Raw genomic sequence first — 19,398 nt, forward strand, 5'->3', positions numbered from 1 at the left:
TTTTATTGATTTAGCAGTGTCATATAGAGAGATTCAGTTACAAAGAAATGTACTCTTCAATACTGAAGACTAAACAAAAACAAAATAAAAAATGAAAACCAGCATAAATTTATGTATGCAGATATCTTTCTGTTACCAGAAATTTTATCTTTAAGGAAGCAGACTTTTAGAGACTGCTTCAGTGGTGCCCCAACATTCAGGTGAGGTACCTCCCAAATGCTGATAAACCAGATGAGCAACATGTTTCTGGCAAGACAAGCGGGGTCTTTGGGAATCTAAGAACTATGCAAAGAATTAGAAAGAAAGCAGGAAGAGAACTCTAGGTTAGGAGGAAGTGGTAAGAGCAAGAAGTAACAGGATGAGGCTGGGTCAGAAGCTTTCTAGAAATGCCAAGGCAAACTGCAACTCACACCCAGAAACATCATATTTCCCCAAGCTAATCCTCCTAAAATGAAAGAGCCTTTAGCCAGACATGTCATTATTGGTATCATTTGGGAGATTTAAAAAATGAAACCAGGGATGCCTATCGACTGTAAGACAGATTATCTCTGTCAGTATTACCAAAATATTTTAACTAATTAAGACATATATTTAGGTACAACATCACCGTTGTTGAGAACTCACACCTTCAGAGTTAAGGTTCAGAGTTCTTTTTACCATTTAAAATTCTTCAATGATGGCATGTTTTATTTCTCAATATGGCCCTTAATTCGCATAAGAAACACTAAAGAACAAAACACATTAAATTATAAAGCCTATTAGTTTAAATGTGTCTGATTTGGAGGAGAAAAAATGCTTGCGTAATTTTACTGCCAAACTCACCAAATGCCGAAATTCTACAGAGAGACTCCCACTGGAAGATTCTTCAATGGACATGGCTTTGACGTGAGTTCCACAAAGCACAAATCTTCGATTGCTAGAGAGAAAATCTTGGCTATTTACATGGTCTCAGGTAAAATATATTTATGAGAACAGCCGAAAATTCTAAAGTAAATGTCTTACCTTAGAGTTGAAACATTCCTGTAAAACCAAGAAGATTCTTTAAAATGAGTTATTTAATAGATCTAATAACAATTTTTCTATGACACTTTAGGGGATAGTATATAAAATTTCATTTCAAGTCTTTACAGTAAAATTTTTAAAATAAGTCTTCCTTGGCGTTCTGTTAAATGTTTGAACTTCAAAGTCAAATATTTGAAGTATATTGATATGTAACGTTAGAGAAGTAAATTTAAAAGTTTAAAATTATTCTATAAAATAAGGACAGTTGTTTTTAAAAAGTCTTACATTTTCATGTTTCAAAATGAAATTAGAAACTTACTTGTCAATCGATGCTTTCACCTTTACCTGATAGTTTAGTTCTGGTAATTTTATCAGTAGTCTGGAAAGACACATAAATAAAGAATTAAAGATAAAAATTTTAATGGCTAAAAGCCTTTTTATATTTAAAGATTTAAATATATTTACTGTAAGTACATATAAATCAAACTCACATTATTTCCAGTCATATGTTAGTGTGTTTTTAAAATGTCCAATTCCTCTTTACTTTGCCATGTTACTAATATTGACATCAGCCACTTAATATAACACATACTTGGAAAGCATTTCCATATTATTTCAGTTGATGTGTGTTGGATAACACATTGGCTAGGTCAGAAAAATAGCTATTTGGGTTAAATGTATAAAAAAAAATTTTGCAAGTCTATTAATGTGGCTCCATTTTATTCTCATATTATAAAAAAATTGTAAGCTTAGTAAGACTAAATGGTTTGATAAGTGTTTTATGGTAAAATACTGATAAAGACTAGGACTCTGTAGAATAAGGAAAATTCCACTTCAAATGCATTTGCAGTCTTTAAAGACACTATATTTAAGTAACAGCAAAAATGGTCATAACTAAAAAAAGACCTAACTTCAAACAAACAAATGATCAAAGGTCAGAATAACAATTCCTTTAATTCCTTCTTGTGTCAGCCCTCCTTCACTCCTTAGCTTTTCCCAACTCTTCCGAGCTGTACCCTCTGACATACTACCTCTGCAGGTTCAGTTCAGTTTCAGAGACATTCATTCAGTCACTCACTCACTCATTCATTTATGCACTCAGCCCAAACCTTGTTCATTCACTCAGCATGTATTGAACTCCTCATATAGACCCTGTACAGCCCCAGGCACTGGGAAACTGGCAAAGTGAAGATTAGGGAAGGAGGAGAGTAGACATGGCTATACATCAAAGGAAGAAGTCTAGCCAAAGAGCTGGAATATAGAGAATGGTAATAAGCAACTGAATGGCATTAGAGAAATACAGTCATAGATAACAGACAGCCCAAACAAAACAAAAATAATGTAGCAAAGGTTCCTTAAAAATCCTGCCAGGATTGGTTTCAGAGCTTGGGATATAATAAGTGTACAGCTGTTGGTAGTGAGGGGTGAGGAGGTCATATGAAGTAAGACAAGATGTTTTTCCCCTCTGCATTCCTCTCTATCCTATTTCAGGAAGGATCTCATTCACTGTAGGATGCTGACGACAAAAGGGAGTCCCATGTCACCCCCTTCCTTTGAAACAGGAAGATGGAATGCTATGGTAGAGAGGGGTTTTAGGGAAAATCTTGAATACTAAGTAAAGGATCATCTATCAAGACAGTGGAGGACAGTGTACAGAGAAGAAGGATGGGGACCGAACAGTTAGATGGAAGAGGAAGGCAGAACACCTAAGCCAGGGACTAATGGTCTGTGCCTCTGGCAATCAGTTCAAACACCACGCCATTCAGGGACCTCTTCCACTCAGAACTCTTTGCTGAGCAGTCCCTAATCATCTTCCCCTTCGTCCCACAGAGCATCTTAGACTGAACATAACATCTATGGGGGTGTCTCAAGGAAAAGCAGCATATATACCACCCTTCTATTTCCTTTTAGTGTTACAATTTTCTGGGCTACATAGAGATGTGGGGATGAGGAAGGAACACCTTCTGAAAATCATAAAATTTTAAAAAGGAACCTGGTCTCTGCCTTTTTTTGTTGTTTCTTAAAGTCTTGGTGCAAATTCACACAAAGGAAATGATTAAGAATTTCAAGATGGGTTTCTGAAATGCAAACGAAAGACAAATGCCTTCCTTTTAAAAATGAAGTTCCTAGGTGATAGATGTCAACTAAACTTATTGTAGTAATCATCTTGCAGCTTATGTATGTCAAGTCATTATGCTTAAACTTATACAGTGTTGTGTGTCAATTATATCTCAATAAAATGAAACTAAACTAAACTTAAAATGGGGTTCAATAGTGATCTGTGATCAGGGATGCTATCTTGGGATCCTAAATCACCATCTATCATGGCATCACCACCTCTAGTACTAGTCTGGAATTTCAGCTTTCCAGAGGTGACCTAGTGATTAGAAATGTAAAGCTTTGGGACTCAAGAGACTGAGGCATGATGAAAATCTTTGAAAGTTTGAAGTCAAACTCATTATTTTAAGAGTGTCATTAGGGAAAACTGTATGCTTTAGTTTGGTCATGCAAATGAAAAGGATCAGATACATAGATAAAGCGGCAACAACATAATCATTTCTCTTTAAATCAGGTACATAATAAGGATGTACTGAAAATCGTGGTGTTGAGATTTTTCATGGACCATCCAATAAGCTAGTTGCTGGGTGTTCTTCACAGGTGAAGAATGTTCCACTATATTTCCTGGATAGGATAGTCAAACCCTTCCATAATCTGTCTCCAATCTATCTACTCAATTTTCTCTCTCCCTGCTCCCCATGCTTACAAAACAGACCCAGGAAGTCATTATTTCTATAGTCTCACTCTCCCACGCCCCTGCTCTTCCCTCAAGGTCCTTCCTCAGTGACCACAAGGCATTCTCCAGGCTCCCCAGTTTTCTCTCAAGTCAGCCTTTTGAGCAATTAATCCCATGTTGTCCGATATTGTGATTTCATGCTAATAACTCTCATGTCCTCATCTTCACTGTTCTAATGTTTACAAGCAGGGCTCTCACCTTAACATTTCTGTGGGTACTTACCATAGTTGAGTGCTGGGTATGCAGGAGGTGCTCAGTAAAGAATAGTTGAATGAAAGACACAATGAGAGCAACTAGCCTTAATCACACAGTGGCTATGGCATCATAAATATGAAATGATAGAATACATTCTGCCTACCTTAGCTTCACAGTAAACTGAATGAGAGTTTTAAGTACCATCGGCCTCTGAGGGTGGGTTGGCATGCATGGCTGTCGTTCAACCACAAATGAGCTGGGTTCAAAGGAAATAAAGCGCGTCATTTGAAAACACTGGAAACATTGACGGGCTGAAAACCACAGAGTAACAGGATGCTGTCCTCTTATAAAATCCAAATTTTCTACACTTAGAAGGCATTCAAACCCTTGTTAAGCTCAAATCTTTCCAAGACTTCTCATAAATAAATACCAGGAGATGGGAAATACCTAAAGACTGTCCCTAAGTAACAACAGTAAAGAACTTTTGATTGTTATAATTGGGTCAAGAATAAAAGCCCCAGTCTATTTTTATCATACTAAACATCAAGTAGAAAGTTAATTTCATGCCATTTTTGAGCTAGACATTAGGATTTCTGGTACATACTAGTATTTTTTTTTTCCCTTTAGATGAGCTTATAAACATAAACATGTTCTCCACCCTTCATTTCTTGGATACGTACTTGAGAAGAAATCCTTGAAATCTTCTTTTCTAAAAGATGAAAAATGAACTTTGGGTGGGTGATGTGGTGGCTCATGAAAAACCGAGTTAGGTGGTGGGAGAAGTGTTGATGAATAAACAGTGAAGAGTAGAAATGTTTCTGGAACTGTCTGGAGCTTTATTCACTGCACCCTGAGGCTCACTGTTTAACACTTCCCTCCCACTCCTTCACCTGAACACCAAAACCCCAGCCAGGGTGTCCTCCCAACTCCATAGGACTGAGGCTCCCAAGAGGCATTTAAATGGATAACATTTGACTTACTCCTTTTTTTTTTTTTAATTGAAGTATAGTTGATGTACAATGTTGTTTTAGTTTCAGGTGTATAGCAAAGTGTTGACTTACTTCTTAAAAAGGGTGCAGATCAAGAAGGTGACTCTTTCTAGCAGATGTGTTCTTTGCAGTGGGATGGGATCCCCTTCATAGGTCATTTTGGTAGACTGCTCCTCTAATTTCTCCAACTGCCTTCTGAGTTGGAACAGACTTTCTGCCAACAGTGTAAAGCTATCGAACAGCAAATGAAAAACGCAGATAGTTTTCCACTTAACAATCTACCATTTTAACTATTAACCATATTTAGCAAATATTACTAAATAATTATTAAATTAATTAAATTAGTCACTTAATTCCATTAAAGGTTAGTGACAGTTTTTATTTTAATGTTTATTTTCCTAACCCAGCTTTTTGCTAAAATGCATGATAGATGTTAACTGTTTTCAATGTTTTAAAATTTTTACCTTCAGTTATAGATAAGAAATCATTTAGGAAATTTTGTCAACGTCTGGAACGAAATCCCTTTTAATTATCCTTTTTAAAAAGTCTGTTAAACACATATATTTAAAAAATATTGCACTCACTAAAGAGAGCAAATTTAAAACTTTAAAAATACATGATATGAAGAATGTTATGTGTAAGAGTACTGAAGAAAAAAACAGTATGACCCCCCCATATATATTTTTTACAGGTCCTAAGTATTAGCCAAAAAATTATCAGTGGATCTTCCTGGAGAAAGGTATCTGCTTAGAGTTTTACCTTGGATCTTACCTTAGAAACAGAGGTGGCAGCTTGGGCTGGAAGTCTGGGAAGGAGGGAGATTGAAAGGCACACAGAAGAGGCCTCCAACTAAGAGGAGGCAGAAGTCTCATGAGACTTGCAAGTCCATGTGCCCTGACAGCAGCTCTTTCTACTGAAAGTTTATTCCCCACATAACATTGTAGAAAGAACTGCAAACCCCCTACTGAATTTGGTATGAGCACCATTATCTGCTATGCTCCCTTTGTTGTTTATCTTGTTTTCACAACAACAGAGTACAGTGAGGTTAGAGAATCAAAGTATCTCCCCAAGGAAAATCAATAAATTTAAAAAAGAGCCCAGTTACTTTTCCTGAGAAGTAGGCCTGGCAGTGCAGACTTTTTAGTGCAAGTGTGCCCAGTTACTGTGCTTTTTCATTGTATTGGATTGTACCCTTGGAAAGCAATTTTAGATTTCAACTGAAAATTTTCCTTCTTTTTCATTATATTTTCTAATTGTTCTTTCACTCACATAGTTTTCTTTTACATTGATGAAGGGGAAAACCAAGAAACATTTTTTTAATACAAAGGATAATATCTGTACATAATTGCATGTATGCATGTGTACACAGGCAGGGGATGCCATGTTGTATTAGCCATTTGAGATTTTTTCATTTAAATACAAAAATAAATCACTTTGTTGAAAACACAAAACTAGTATTTAACTCTGACACCTTAAGATACACATTTTAAAAATGAGATACAGTGTTTGAAGCCAGGGCTTCTCATGCCCTTCAAGAAAGTGTATTTATTGCTGATTTGAAAAAGTTCATTTGAGTCTTTTAAGATTGATATATTAGATAAGAAAATAAGCAATTCTTATGCATTCTATAGATTTCTATAGATGCTTTATTTTTCTCCCCAAAGGGATGGAAATTAAGAACACTCAGACAATTACATCCATTTGTTTTCAACGGTAGAGTTCCAGCTGCTAATAAGCCATCAATAAGCTGAATGAATTGACATTTGGGTCTAAGCCTGTATTCTCTGGCTAAGCGACACTGTTGTGTACTTCCTGTGGTTTTCACTAGAAACTAAATTCAGTTCATTTTACCAGTTTTGGAGCTGGTCGAGCCCATTGTGGAGTGGACCTCCGATGCAGGCGACTTGCTGCCGCCTCTTCCAGTCTTGCAGCTCCTCCACCAGGGTGCTGTTCATTAACAAGTCCGTCTCATTCACTATTTGTGTCATCTTACTGAGGGCTTCCTGAAGACAAAAGTGACTACTGAGAAGATTCTTATGACACACAACCAAAGTTACTCATAATTTAACCTATAAAATAATTTGTCTGACCTGGGAGATAAAGCCTTGGTTAAAATTTTGACCAAATATTTTACCAAATACTACCTTCTATCTGCCATAGCACTGCCTTTTCAAATAATTAAATTATTGCAATTCAATAATGTCATGAAGAAAGAAGCATGACCATAGTTAACACTCTCATAATAGCACATAATACTCTCATAATATCATTTACTATAAGTAGGTTGAATTTGTAACTCCTGTGACAATATTGAATCCTGTAGTCATAAAAGCCATATATCTGCTTCTTAAAAAGCCATTTATAAATTGAACTTATATTCTTATAATTATGTTTATGCATTTATTTTTAAATGTACTGACTAGAATTTAAGCCTTTCTGTGTTAGTTTTTAGTACCACTTTATCTGGGTTTGGGGAAGCATAGTGGGAAAATATAACTTTCAAAGGCCTAGGGATTAGAAGATGTGAATTTCTACCCTGGCTTTGCCACAGCTATGTGAATTTGGACAAGCCATTTATCTTTGTTGGGACTTGATCTTCTTCTCTATACAGTCAGGTGAATGGACTGAATTATTTCTAAGATTCCCCCTCTCCTTAAAATCTTATTCAAAGTAGAATAAGATGGCATGCATAAAATGTATAGCATAGATTTATTATGCATAAAAGCATTAAGTTAATCTTGGGTTAAATATTTACAATCTGATATATAACTGTTTATAATTAATTTAGGGTGAAAATAAATTTTACATTTATTTGTGCTTACACAAATTCCTGCACAAAAAGATGAAGCCAAACTTTTAGAAATAAACTATTGATTTCAGTGACTGGTTAAATTTCAATGTGTCTATTTTCAAGGAGAGTTAGAATTGAGAGATATTTCTCCTCTTTCAAAATATTTTATTGAGCCAGAAAATTTTCTTCCTCTCCTTGGGAAGAGGTTAGATTGAACATGTTCAGGTCTCAATGGACTCTCCTGAAACCTACAGAATTATTTTGCACAATGTCATTTTTCAGAATAGAAACTGGGACACTTATTTCTGTAACAAAGTTTTAGTAGTCGTCAAGTAATATTTTAATTATACATGTGCAGTAGAACCCATCCCAGCATATTAAGTATAGCAACTAAAACAGTCATGTCTGAAACAGTGGCAAAAAAAAACTGGGTAAAATGTTCACCTTGAAATTAATGGTAGCTACAGTACATGTACCACATAAGCAGGATAAATAGACTCTAGAAGGGTTCTGCTTTGTAAACTTAGGTGAAGAAGCATGGCAAACAGTATGATACTCTTCCTAGAAACACTGCCTTTTATTCATTCAGCATAAATGGAACTGATAAAATCAAAGAACTTAATTTCAGAGCTTAATCTAGTAGAACTAGATGTAGAAAAAGGAGAAAAATAGGCAAAAGGCCCAATTAAAGTTCTTCACTAGCCTTTCTTTTGAAGTCCAGGCTGTTCAGCATTTCCTGCAGAGTCAAAACTTCCTGATTCATTAGGGCGCTGTTCTTGTCACCCTGATCTGTGAAGGAAAAGAGATCAGACTTAGAGTCCTCTCCAAGGCAAAGCTCTCTGTCCTGAAAGCCAAAGCCAGCTGTAACCTGCCATCCTAAGATCCCATGATGCAAGAGCCTAAATGGGGCCATTAGTGATGAGCTTAGAAGTAAATCCCTGGCTGCCAGGAAGGATTACATCCAAGCATGCCAGAGATGAGCTCTCTATCTTACAGACCTTGAGAGAACACCATTCTTCACACAATGTTCCTTTTGGGGGCAGGGAGAGAGGAGAATATAAATGTTTTTATAACGGATTCTTTATTAGATCATCTCTACATTTATAATGACCTTGGTTGGTTGGGATGTGTAAGAAAGAAAAGGGGCCCTTCTTTGTGCCTATGATTAAATCATATTTGACCCCTCCTGATGCCTTTACTCGATCTCCTGGAAGAGTTGCCGTTTTATAGTACATAGTCTCATTAACTAATAAAGACTAAATCCTTTGCTTTCTCTTTTTCTTTGCAAAACAGGCTAGCCTCACAGTAAAACCAGAAGAAGTGGGAAAGAGTTGCAAATTAAGAAAAATCTCTGACTGAACAAAACCCAAAATGATTTATCCTCTTAAATGACAGATGTACAATAAACATCGTATTATTTAATTTGAACTAAAACTTTATTGGTATATAGTAAGTGACTGCTTATACCAACTGCTCATCTCTATAATAAATGAAGTTTTGGAATGCTGATCTGAATTGTGTTATTGTGAAAAGAGGCCCCCAAACAATGCTGTGGCAAAGTCCTCAACAAAATAGCACTGATTTCCAAGAAGTCATTTCTGGTTGTATTAATTCACAAATTCACGAATTCCTAGATCCCATATGTAGCAAAATCCTGCTGATATGGCATTTTATCATTTCAAAACTTCACTAGCTAATACTTTCCAGTCTTCACCAGCAAAGATATAACTTGTTTCCCATGTATCTTTCATTTCCCTTAAAACATTTCCTTTCACTTATAATCAACAAAATATTTGTTGATTAAGTAATAATCATTTTTATTCTTCATAATGCTTATGAAGCACTGTAAGATACTAAAGTAACTCTAATTGTAATATACTAAGTTCAAAATAATTTTACTGTTTTAATGTAAAACAGTATATTTTAATGTATATCCTATTTCATAAAATTCATGGTTCACATATGAAATTTAGGCTGAGGCTGCTTTCAATGAATTGTAATGCTTGATTAAATGTGCAGTTGTTCTAAACCTTTTAAGAATCATGGACCCCTTTGATAAGCTGATGAAACCTGTGCTTGTGTCATTTCTTCCAAAGGAAAAAACATTGTACATACAATTATGAATATATTCAATAACATTTCATGGGAGTCAAGACATCCTGAAGGTGCCAGAAGGACATGTCACATCTCACTTATGCCAGGAAAAATGAATATCCTCTCTTTTAAATCTTAGATGGAAAGTTAACAAAGAATTTGATCACAATCACCCATACTACTTCCTTCCAGATAAATTTTTTCTTTTTTTTTTTTTGTGGTCCGCGGGCCTCTCACTGTTGCGGCCTCTCCCGTTGCGGAGCACAGGCTCCGGACGCGCAGGCTCAGCGGCCATGGCCCACGGGCCCAGCCGCTCCGCGGCATGTGGGATCCTCCCGGACCGGGGCACGAACCTGCGTCCCCTGCATCGGCAGGCGGACCCTCAACCGCTGCGCCACCAGGGAAGCCCCCAGATAAATTTTAAGCTAACATTTCAGTAGTTAAGGATGATTCTGTAAATTATCTGTACAAAGAATTTATATCTAATGTGTTTTTCAAAATTATTTTAGAATTTCAAAAAAGTTACGAAAATAGTACAGAGTTCCCATATATCCTTCATCCAGCTTCTTCTAGTGTCTTAGATAAGCATAGTACAATGTTCAAAGCCAGAAGATTAACACTGGCACAATCCTATTAACTAATCTAGAACTAATGAGATTTCTCCAATTGTTCCACTAATTGCAACACACTCTAAATGTTATTACTTGTAAATCTTAGATTTTATAAATTTTATCATTCTTTCCTTATATTTCTTAAAAAACATCAAATTGTAAACAACCTCAATATTTAACCACAATGAAATAGTCAAATAAATTTCAGTGTCCTTACATTTTGGTATTTACACAATTATTGATATTATGTTTTGAAGATTTTTTTATATGAGGAAATACATAAAATAAAACTTTAGCTTAAAATGCTATACAAAAAACTATGTACAAGATGATTTCAAGTTTTTCATAAATAAATAGATATGTATGTATTTGAACGTGCAGGAAAAAGGCTGGAAGAAAATATACTAACATTTTGACAGTGTTTATATCTAGATAGCAGAATTTTGTGTGGTTTTTAATTTTGTAATACTTTTTTCTACTTTCTAAATTTCCTAGAGTCACATTTCTACTTTTAATTTTTAAAAATTATATTAAAAGACTCACCTAGAGATAATATTAGTAATTTCCTGATCATATTAGACAATTATTATTATTTTTCTTAGTTGTGATAATGATATTTTGATTCTATAGGAGAATGTTCTTACTTTTTGGAGATGCATCCTGAAATAGGGGTGATTTCTCATGAGCTTTATAATTTACTTTGAATCATGGGTAAAAAGATATATTTATATGGAGAGAAAAGGAGGAAGCAAAATAAATTAACTTCTCCTGCACACTCTCTTCAAAAAAAGGGATCAATTTATCAACTCTGCAGCAAAGACGAAACCCTAGTCACATTGCCTTTATGTCCCTATGTGGAATTATAGACAAAACAAAAACTTACCCATTGTCTGAATTGTTTTATACCTGTAGTCAAATTCATCTTGCAGATCTTCTAAATATTTGGTGTCTTGTTCTGTCATCTTTTTACAAAGAAAACATACTCTGTTGTTACAATTAAGCACATCAATGCAACAACATCATCCATCATCAGTATTTCAAAATACACAGTTTGGTGCTTGCAATCCCCAGTAATATCCCAGACTAACTATACAGAATCTACATTTCTAAAGAGCTAATGCCCGTGAACGTTGAATAGCCCTAGAAGAACCAGACTGAAGTTGCTCTTCCATTTTCTCTTCCTGAGTGTTTGCAAATTTCAGCATCTTGCCTCTCATTTCTCAGTTAATTCCAAATGATGCAACTAATATCTTTTTTATCGGAAAGTATGGATACTTTTTTCATTTTAGCTCCATACAACTCTGTATTAACGTACCAACTATCTTTTTGCTTAAAATCTCCATTCTCAAATGATATAGTTTATGACAATTGAGTCTAAATTTTTTTCCTCTCTACCTCTTAGAAAAAAAATATCTGTGGCTCCTCTGTGTCTCCTGTTCATTTCTGTCTTTGAGATTTTTACTTTTACTCTTCTCCAAACCTGGTGACGTTTTTCTGCTCAGATATAACGGTGTCAAGATCTGAGCTAAAGGCTTTTCATATAGTATTATCTCACGTAGTCCTCACAACAATCCTGTTACAGTGGTTATCCTCACTTTTACAGATGAAGAAGCAGAGGTTTAGAGGTGTGAAGCAGCCTACTCGCCTAAGGTCACATGGCTTCTCACTGATGGAGTCTGGTGTGGAAACCCTAATTTCCAGTAAATTGAAGTTAAAAGCTTCCCACAAATAAATTTTTTCTAATATGAATGTAGTGTGTGAGAGATACTTATCTTATAACAAATTACCCTATGATTTCTGTACGCACTAACTTTGGGCACACAAGAGAAAGATGCATAGTATGGTGACAACAGCTAGACTTTCCTGGTGTCTGTAAGAGATCACTCACCTGCACACTATTTTTAATGGCAGCCACTTTGTGCTCCACATTCCTCTGTCTTTCTGAAACTGAAGAACTTTGTAAGGATTTCTCCAGAGGTCCCTGGAAAAACAATGTCTTGAAATTTCGATGATGTTGATAAAACAGGTTTATGAAGAATGTAGTATATGTAATATACTTTGAACTGAGGTATGGATGAGTATGATATGAAATACTCTACAGCCATTAAAAAACATGCTGTAGAAAAATATTTAATGACATACAAGTAGTGTTAAATTGTTAAGAAATAGAGCAAATTATAAGACACCATATGTCTGTGATCTCTGTTGCTTGTATATATATATATATTTATACTTATTTATTTATTTACAAAAATCTGGATATATGTATAGACATGTAAACTCAAGTACATGTGACCTGAAGCACACACATCCCAAAATATTATCATGTGCTATCTTTGAGCAGTAAAATTACAGATGATTTTATGGTTAAATTTTTTTCCCCTAATTTTCTATAACAGACCCATATTGCTTTTGAAATTCTATAAAATGAATACATGTAATTTTTTTTGAATACATGTAATTTAAAAATTAGTATAGTGAAACTACATTAAGTTGGACTTAAATTCAGAATTAGGGATGTTGAATCTGTCAGGATGAGATTTATTTTTACATTGGAACAAAGGGAGTTTGCTAAAGAATATGTAAAAATGTTAGGCTGGCTAAATAGAAAGGTTAACCAGCTACTCCAAGCCCCATTTCTTTTTTTTTTTTCATATTAAGTATGATTTTATAACTTTATTTTTCATTCTGTAACACATTGTAAACAGCTTTCTGTGTGATTAAATATATATGAAAATCATGATTTTTAACAGCTGTATTCATTATGTTCGAAGCTGTAAGGTCAGTGGAATGTTGTGAAATGTTTCTGTTGGCTGCACAGAAGGACAATATTGTTTCCTTCTTTTCAAAGAACTTTTTAACAGTAATGTGTTCATCTGAGGATCCTAAATTCCTTTTCTAAATTCTAAGAGTAGCTTTCTCTTTGATTTATTCTCATGTGTGACATTCTGCACGTCCTTCCCACCACCTGAGTTCAGGTTTCCTGGTCTCCAGCCCCATCCTTCTCCTTCGCCCTTTACCAAACTTCTAAGGCAAGTCTGGAGATGTCAAGGCTCTCCCATTTTGCTCACCACCAACTACAGTAAAGTCCAAACTCTGGTGCTAACCACTTTGGGCTCCAAATGTGATCTAGCTTCATTTATGCTTTACTTTCCCTAGTGGGGGAGAAGCCTCTATGTCCCAGGCAGGTAAATGAAGAAGCAACCCTTTCTCTTCCCCCTTATTCTCCCCACTTCACCCCAAAGGAGAGGATGGTTTACAGCAGGGGTCCCCAACGCCAGGGCCACGGACCACTACCAGTCTGCGCCGTTAGGAACCGCAAGCCCCATTTCTTGGCCACTCTAATAATCTGGCATTAAGTTCCATAGATATAACGTTTACGTAGATATCTAGAGTTGAGTTAGAATGTCAGTAAACCCTTCACCTTACAGTTGGATGGGGACGTATGGTTAGAAAGGATGATGACTTGACTAAGATCTATAGCAAATCAGTGGCAGAATCTCAAGTGGAACCCAGGTCCTTGACTGTCAATCAAGTGTTTTTTCAACTACATCACATTCTTCAGATGGGTAAAGCCTTTGTAAAATTCACTCTCATTTTGGCCCCCATTATTTGTGTGTGTGTGTGTGTGTGTGTGTGTGTGTGTGTGTGTGTGTGTGTGTATCTCCCTATATTTGTCTACTGTTCAAAATTTACAAACTAGTGTTTCTTTTGTGGTAGTATGTAGCACTAGCAGATTATTTGTGGAATGTTTTGATGAGCATCTATTCAAATAAGTGTTTCTAATTTGCCTGATACCTGACATATGAAGAGAACAACAACAACACACACACACAGACAAAATGACTAGAGATAAGAGGGCTACGAAAAAGGACAGCTCAGAATATATATGAAAATATCATATATTAGTAACAGCATCTCAATGTTCACCCAAAAAGCACTGAATCAAATTATATTTACTTTAGAAACTCACTAACTTTAGATTTTAAATTAAATAAAGGTGATACCATTCTTCTTTATCATCTAAAAAATAAGAGTAAGTTGTTAAAGCTTCATACTTCTCTAAAAACAACCATAACCTGACAGCAACTAAATCTGAGAATTTTTAATAGTTGAAAAAAGATACTTTTCTTGGATCTTCAAAAATAAATACACTAGTGTGATTTACTAACTTATAGAGTGTGACATGTGGAAAGTTGATTATTCACACGCTCTTTCCTTTTCGAAAGGATTAACTGAAAAAGTATGCCCAGGGACTTCATATTCCTCTACTTATCTTTGATGGGGGCTCTGAGTTCATTCAGCACAGTGGGATAAAATATAATCTAAAATATTATTGGCAAGGCAAAGCACACTGAAACAATAAACAAGCGAATATTTATGGAGTTTCTGTAAGACAAAATTCCTGCTTGTGGAGTAGTTTGGACTTGTCGGGTAGGAAATTGGGAACTATGAAGGGTTTGCGCAAGATCAATCCCTGAGGATAAACATGCTGAGAGAAACAGAGCCTAAATGGTAGTTAGGAATTCAGCCCGGAGGTGGTTACTCTATTCCTCAACTGATATAGTAAGACCACGGACCAGAGCGTGAGCAGTGGAAACAGAAAAGGATGTATAGATAGGATTCCAGAAACAAACTCTGGAAAGACTTGGTAGTTATCTCAATAAGGAGGCAGAGAAAAGGAACTATTCAAAGATAATCCTAAGACCTTGATTCCAAGTGACTGGAAGGATGACGGGACCATCAACATAGGTAGAAGAAGATGGCTGGAAAGAAGACTAGAATTTCTGTTTCAGAAAAATTGAGTTCCAGGTGATAACAAGATTACAATGGAAGAAAATGTTACCTGAACAGGCATGTTGGCTGCAGCCAATATTCTCCTCTCTTCCCTTAAACAATTTGAAATAACCACAGACACATGCATCGGATTTCCATGAAATTTTCCCTGAAAAAAAGCGAAAAACAACACAAAATCTTCAATATATACATCATTATTTGCAAATCAAAAATAATCTCCAAATAAATATGTGAAATTATTTGGGATTTGTTTCAACAACCTATTCTATTATAAAGCCACAGAAACTAATATTATGAATGTAGATGCCTAGGCAGCATATTGCTCTGTCTCTAAAAGTTATTGTTAATAATCAAAAATAGTTCTTGAGCACCTCTGTAGGAAAGACCCTGAACACACACTCAGGAGGATCAGTTTACTTTGGGCTTAGGATAAGTTTTACAAGCGTTACTTCTTTGTAAATTATTATGAACTAGGGTGGTCCCAGCTGTTCATTTGTTAACTCTGTACTACATGGTGTGCCTAACGCATTTCTTTTGGTCCCTGTTTGGTGCTCTTCATGTCAATTAGCTCATAACTATATCGGTATGCTAGAGAGAAACTCTATCACACACATTTTAGCAACAATATTTTTATGACATCTAAGTATATACATTTTTTTATTACCGATGCTAATGGTTCAGATATTGTAAACTGGCAACCTGTGGGTCTAATTCAGCCATAAGGTATGTTGTGTAAATTGAAATATTGTAATCCCTTCAGGGGAACATGTACTACCCATAGTTTCCATAGTATCCAGCACTGAGTGACCTAGGCACTCATTTATTTTACCTGCCAGGCACCTATAGGTTTTCTTGGTTTGCAGGATTAATTTGAAAAACACCATCATTTTAGTCAGTAGTGTTAAACTTCTTTGTTACTAGACCCTTCCATGGCAGGATTAACAGGAAACACAATAAATGTAGACAAATGCCTTTATTTAGTTTCCCTCTGCCCTCCTGTCTGAAGGAGGTGCTACTTATCCATGAAATGGCCAAAGGGCAATAGCAGAAAAGATAAAAGTGGAAAATTAATAATCAAAAGTAGATAATACAGACTAGTAAACCAAAGGGTCTTTCTTGGAAAGAAATGAGGTTATTGGTTGTAAACATTTTTAAGGCCTTGACCATGGCCACAATTTTATTAGATGATGCATTCTAATTAGCATTTCTATTTGTAAAACCAGGGTAAACACCAAGTATCTGGTTTCCTGCTTTTCCATATTCTATAGCTTTTAAAACATTTTTCCCCTTCAAATGAGAACACTCCGAAAGAAAAAAACAAAAATGAATTGACAGAAACTCTTAAGGTAAAGAAATTAAAATTATCCTATTCATTAAGCAGGGATACCAAATTTCTGATTCCTGCATGCTGACAATTTCAGATTCTCCCTAGTTTGAATTTGTTCTTGTTTTTAAAATTTCCCATTGATTTGTTTTCCCATATACCTTCCATTTAACTCACCAAGAAAAGCTATGTTTGCTCATTTTGCCTTTATTTTTAAAATATTCCACTGATGAAAATAAAGGGTTTCTCCCAGGGCTAATTTGGAGACTGCCATTTATGTAACGTTGAAAGCTTTTCCTATCCAAGATCAGGAGTTCCTCTAAGATCCCAAGAATCACCACTATTTGTCTTTGTTTTTCTCACCGTTACAGGAGTTCTTCATTGTTGATTATCCAGATCCTATCTTTCAGCATTTCTCAGCTCCTTTGTCTATACTTTTTCATTTTTCTTTCCTGCTTGAATTTCTTCTACCTTCCCTTTCAGATTTGGTTTCCCCCTATGTCTTGTGAGGTTAAATTATTCATTTTTTCTCCTTTGTTAAGAGTAAAGAATCACTATTGTTTTTATCCAGGCTATTTTTTCACTTTCTTTTTGCATTTTTCCTAACTTAGCTCTCACTTAAATGTATGAGATGAAAACATCTTATGGAAAATTGACCGCTATAGATTCAAAAACCAAAGTAGCACTTTTTTTAATGATCAGGCTTTTAAAATTTATTTCTTATTGAAGTATAGTTGATTTACAATGTTGTGTTAGTTTCAGGTGTACAGCAAAGTGATTCAGCCATATATGTATAATTCTTTTCCATTATAGGTTATTACAAAATATTGAATATAGTTCCCTGTACTATACAGTAGGACCTTGTTGTTTATCTATTTTATAGATAGTAGTGTGTATCTGTTAATCCCAGACTTCTAGTTTATCAACCCCTCTCCACTTTCCCTTTTGGCAACCATAAGTTTGTTTTCTATGTCTGTGAGTCTCAAATTAGCATTTAAAATTTTCGTTATCAAAGATGTAGTTATGTTCATCTTTCAGTAGTTACCATGTATATGGACCATGGACACCCCCCCCAGAAAAAAAAGCACAAACAGAAAAACAGAAATAACAAAAGAAAACCCACCCCTAAGTGTGTGTTGGTGGGAGGAAGGACGGAAGAGAAATTGCCCTTTTTCTAGTGTGAGTCTGTCTCTCTTATGTGTAGGTACTGCAAATATCTTCTACTCTGTGGCTCTCTTTTCACTATCTCTTAGTGTCAATAAATAGAAGTTTTTAATTTTAGTGAAGTCAAATTTATTAACTCTTCTGTTTATGGTTAGTGCTTTTTATGACTTAAGAAATCTTTCCCTAATCTACAGCCATGGAGGTTTATTCCTATATATATATATATATATATATTAAGCTGTTAGAATTTTGCCATTAATTGTAATTCACTTGGAGCTTCTTAATAATGAGAGGTCCCTTTCACTTTTTTCTTTATGAATATCAGTTCCAACAATATTTATTGAACATTCTGTTCTTTTACCACTGCTCTGCTGGGCCAACTGTCATAACTCAAGTGCCCATATATGGATGGTTTGCTTCTGACTCCATCCCATCTTATGGTTCTATCTGCTTTATCAACAGACCGTCTTAATTACTAGAGTTGTATAATAAGTTTTTTGACGTCAAGTAGAATAGCTTTTCTTTGCATTTTTCACATAAATTTTGGAATCACCTTGTCAAGATACGAACACACATACACACACACACAAGTTGAGAATTTGAATGGCACTAAATCTTTAGATACTTGGCATCTTTGTGTTCTAATCTATTTATTTAAGTCTTCTTTAATGTCTCTCTATTAAGCATTATAATTTTCCACAGAGATCTTATACATTTTTTGCTAGGTTTATTTCTATGTAGCTGGTATTTTTCATAATGGATAGTATCTTTCTTTCCTAATTGTTTTCACCGGTATGTAGAAATATATTTGGCTTTTATATATTGACTTTAAATCCAACAACTTTGCTAAACTCTTAATAATTCTAATAATGTACTTGTAATATCTATTACCAAGTCTAAAAATTCATCTGTAGATTGTTTTGGATTTTCTGCAAACACAAATCACATCTTGTATGAGTATTGATAATATTTTTTCCCCTTTTCATTTATCTAATATCAGTCAGAACTTCACCTTCATACTATGATTTATTTAGAAATGTATTGGTTAATTTCCAAAGATAGGGATTTTCTATTATCCTTTTTATTGATTGTTATAGATTTTAAAATTCTGATCAGAATAGATGTTCTGAATGACTTCAGTCACTTAAAATTTATTGAAACTTGCTTTGTGGCCCAGCATATGGACTTTTTGTAAATATTCCATGTGAGCTTGTAAAAAATGTGAATTCTGCAGTTGTTGGGTGCAAATGTCTTATACAAAAGTTTATTAACCCAACTTTGTTAATTGTTTTGTTCAAAAAATCCTTGCTGATTTTGTTGCCTCATTAATTTTATCACATATTGAGAGGCATGTTAAAATCTAGTTTGTGAATTTTTCTTCTTGTGGTTCTTTCATACACATTCAGACTTGTTATGTATTACTAATGAGTCAAATCTTTCAATACTATGAACTGACCTTTATTGTTAAGAATGCTTTTTGCCTTGAAACAAAAATATAAACTATGACATAATATTTATTATCACTTAGAATTTTTATTTCATCCTATTGAAAGAATTCTTGATTTACTTAAACATATAGATATTTAATATCACATATTCACATCATACCTATATAAAAGAGTAAATATACATGAAAT

The 19,398-nt window shown here is 34.8% G+C and overlaps 1 protein-coding gene across 2 annotated transcripts in view; it reads right to left on the bottom strand.

Annotated features, from left to right (window-relative positions):
• Window positions 1–19,398, bottom strand: part of STAT4 (signal transducer and activator of transcription 4) — a gene marked incomplete at its 3' end in the record, with an annotated part of 84,010 nt that overhangs the window by 23,729 nt on the left and 40,883 nt on the right. For both annotated transcript variants that reach the window (XM_079924622.1, XM_079924621.1), the window contains exons 4-13: window positions 15,323–15,421; window positions 12,365–12,457; window positions 11,360–11,438; window positions 8,475–8,560; window positions 6,832–6,983; window positions 5,053–5,211; window positions 4,155–4,247; window positions 1,322–1,381; window positions 1,003–1,020; window positions 823–916 (exon numbers count right to left, since the gene is read on the bottom strand). In XM_079924622.1, coding sequence (XP_079780748.1) covers window positions 823–916; window positions 1,003–1,020; window positions 1,322–1,381; window positions 4,155–4,247; window positions 5,053–5,211; window positions 6,832–6,983; window positions 8,475–8,560; window positions 11,360–11,438; window positions 12,365–12,457; window positions 15,323–15,421 — 933 coding nt within the window. The remainder of the gene's footprint in view (window positions 1–822; window positions 917–1,002; window positions 1,021–1,321; window positions 1,382–4,154; window positions 4,248–5,052; window positions 5,212–6,831; window positions 6,984–8,474; window positions 8,561–11,359; window positions 11,439–12,364; window positions 12,458–15,322; window positions 15,422–19,398) is intronic.

This window comes from Stenella coeruleoalba (assembly GCF_951394435.1).
Source record: "Stenella coeruleoalba genome assembly, chromosome: 6".
Taxonomy (NCBI): Eukaryota; Metazoa; Chordata; class Mammalia; order Artiodactyla; family Delphinidae; genus Stenella; species Stenella coeruleoalba.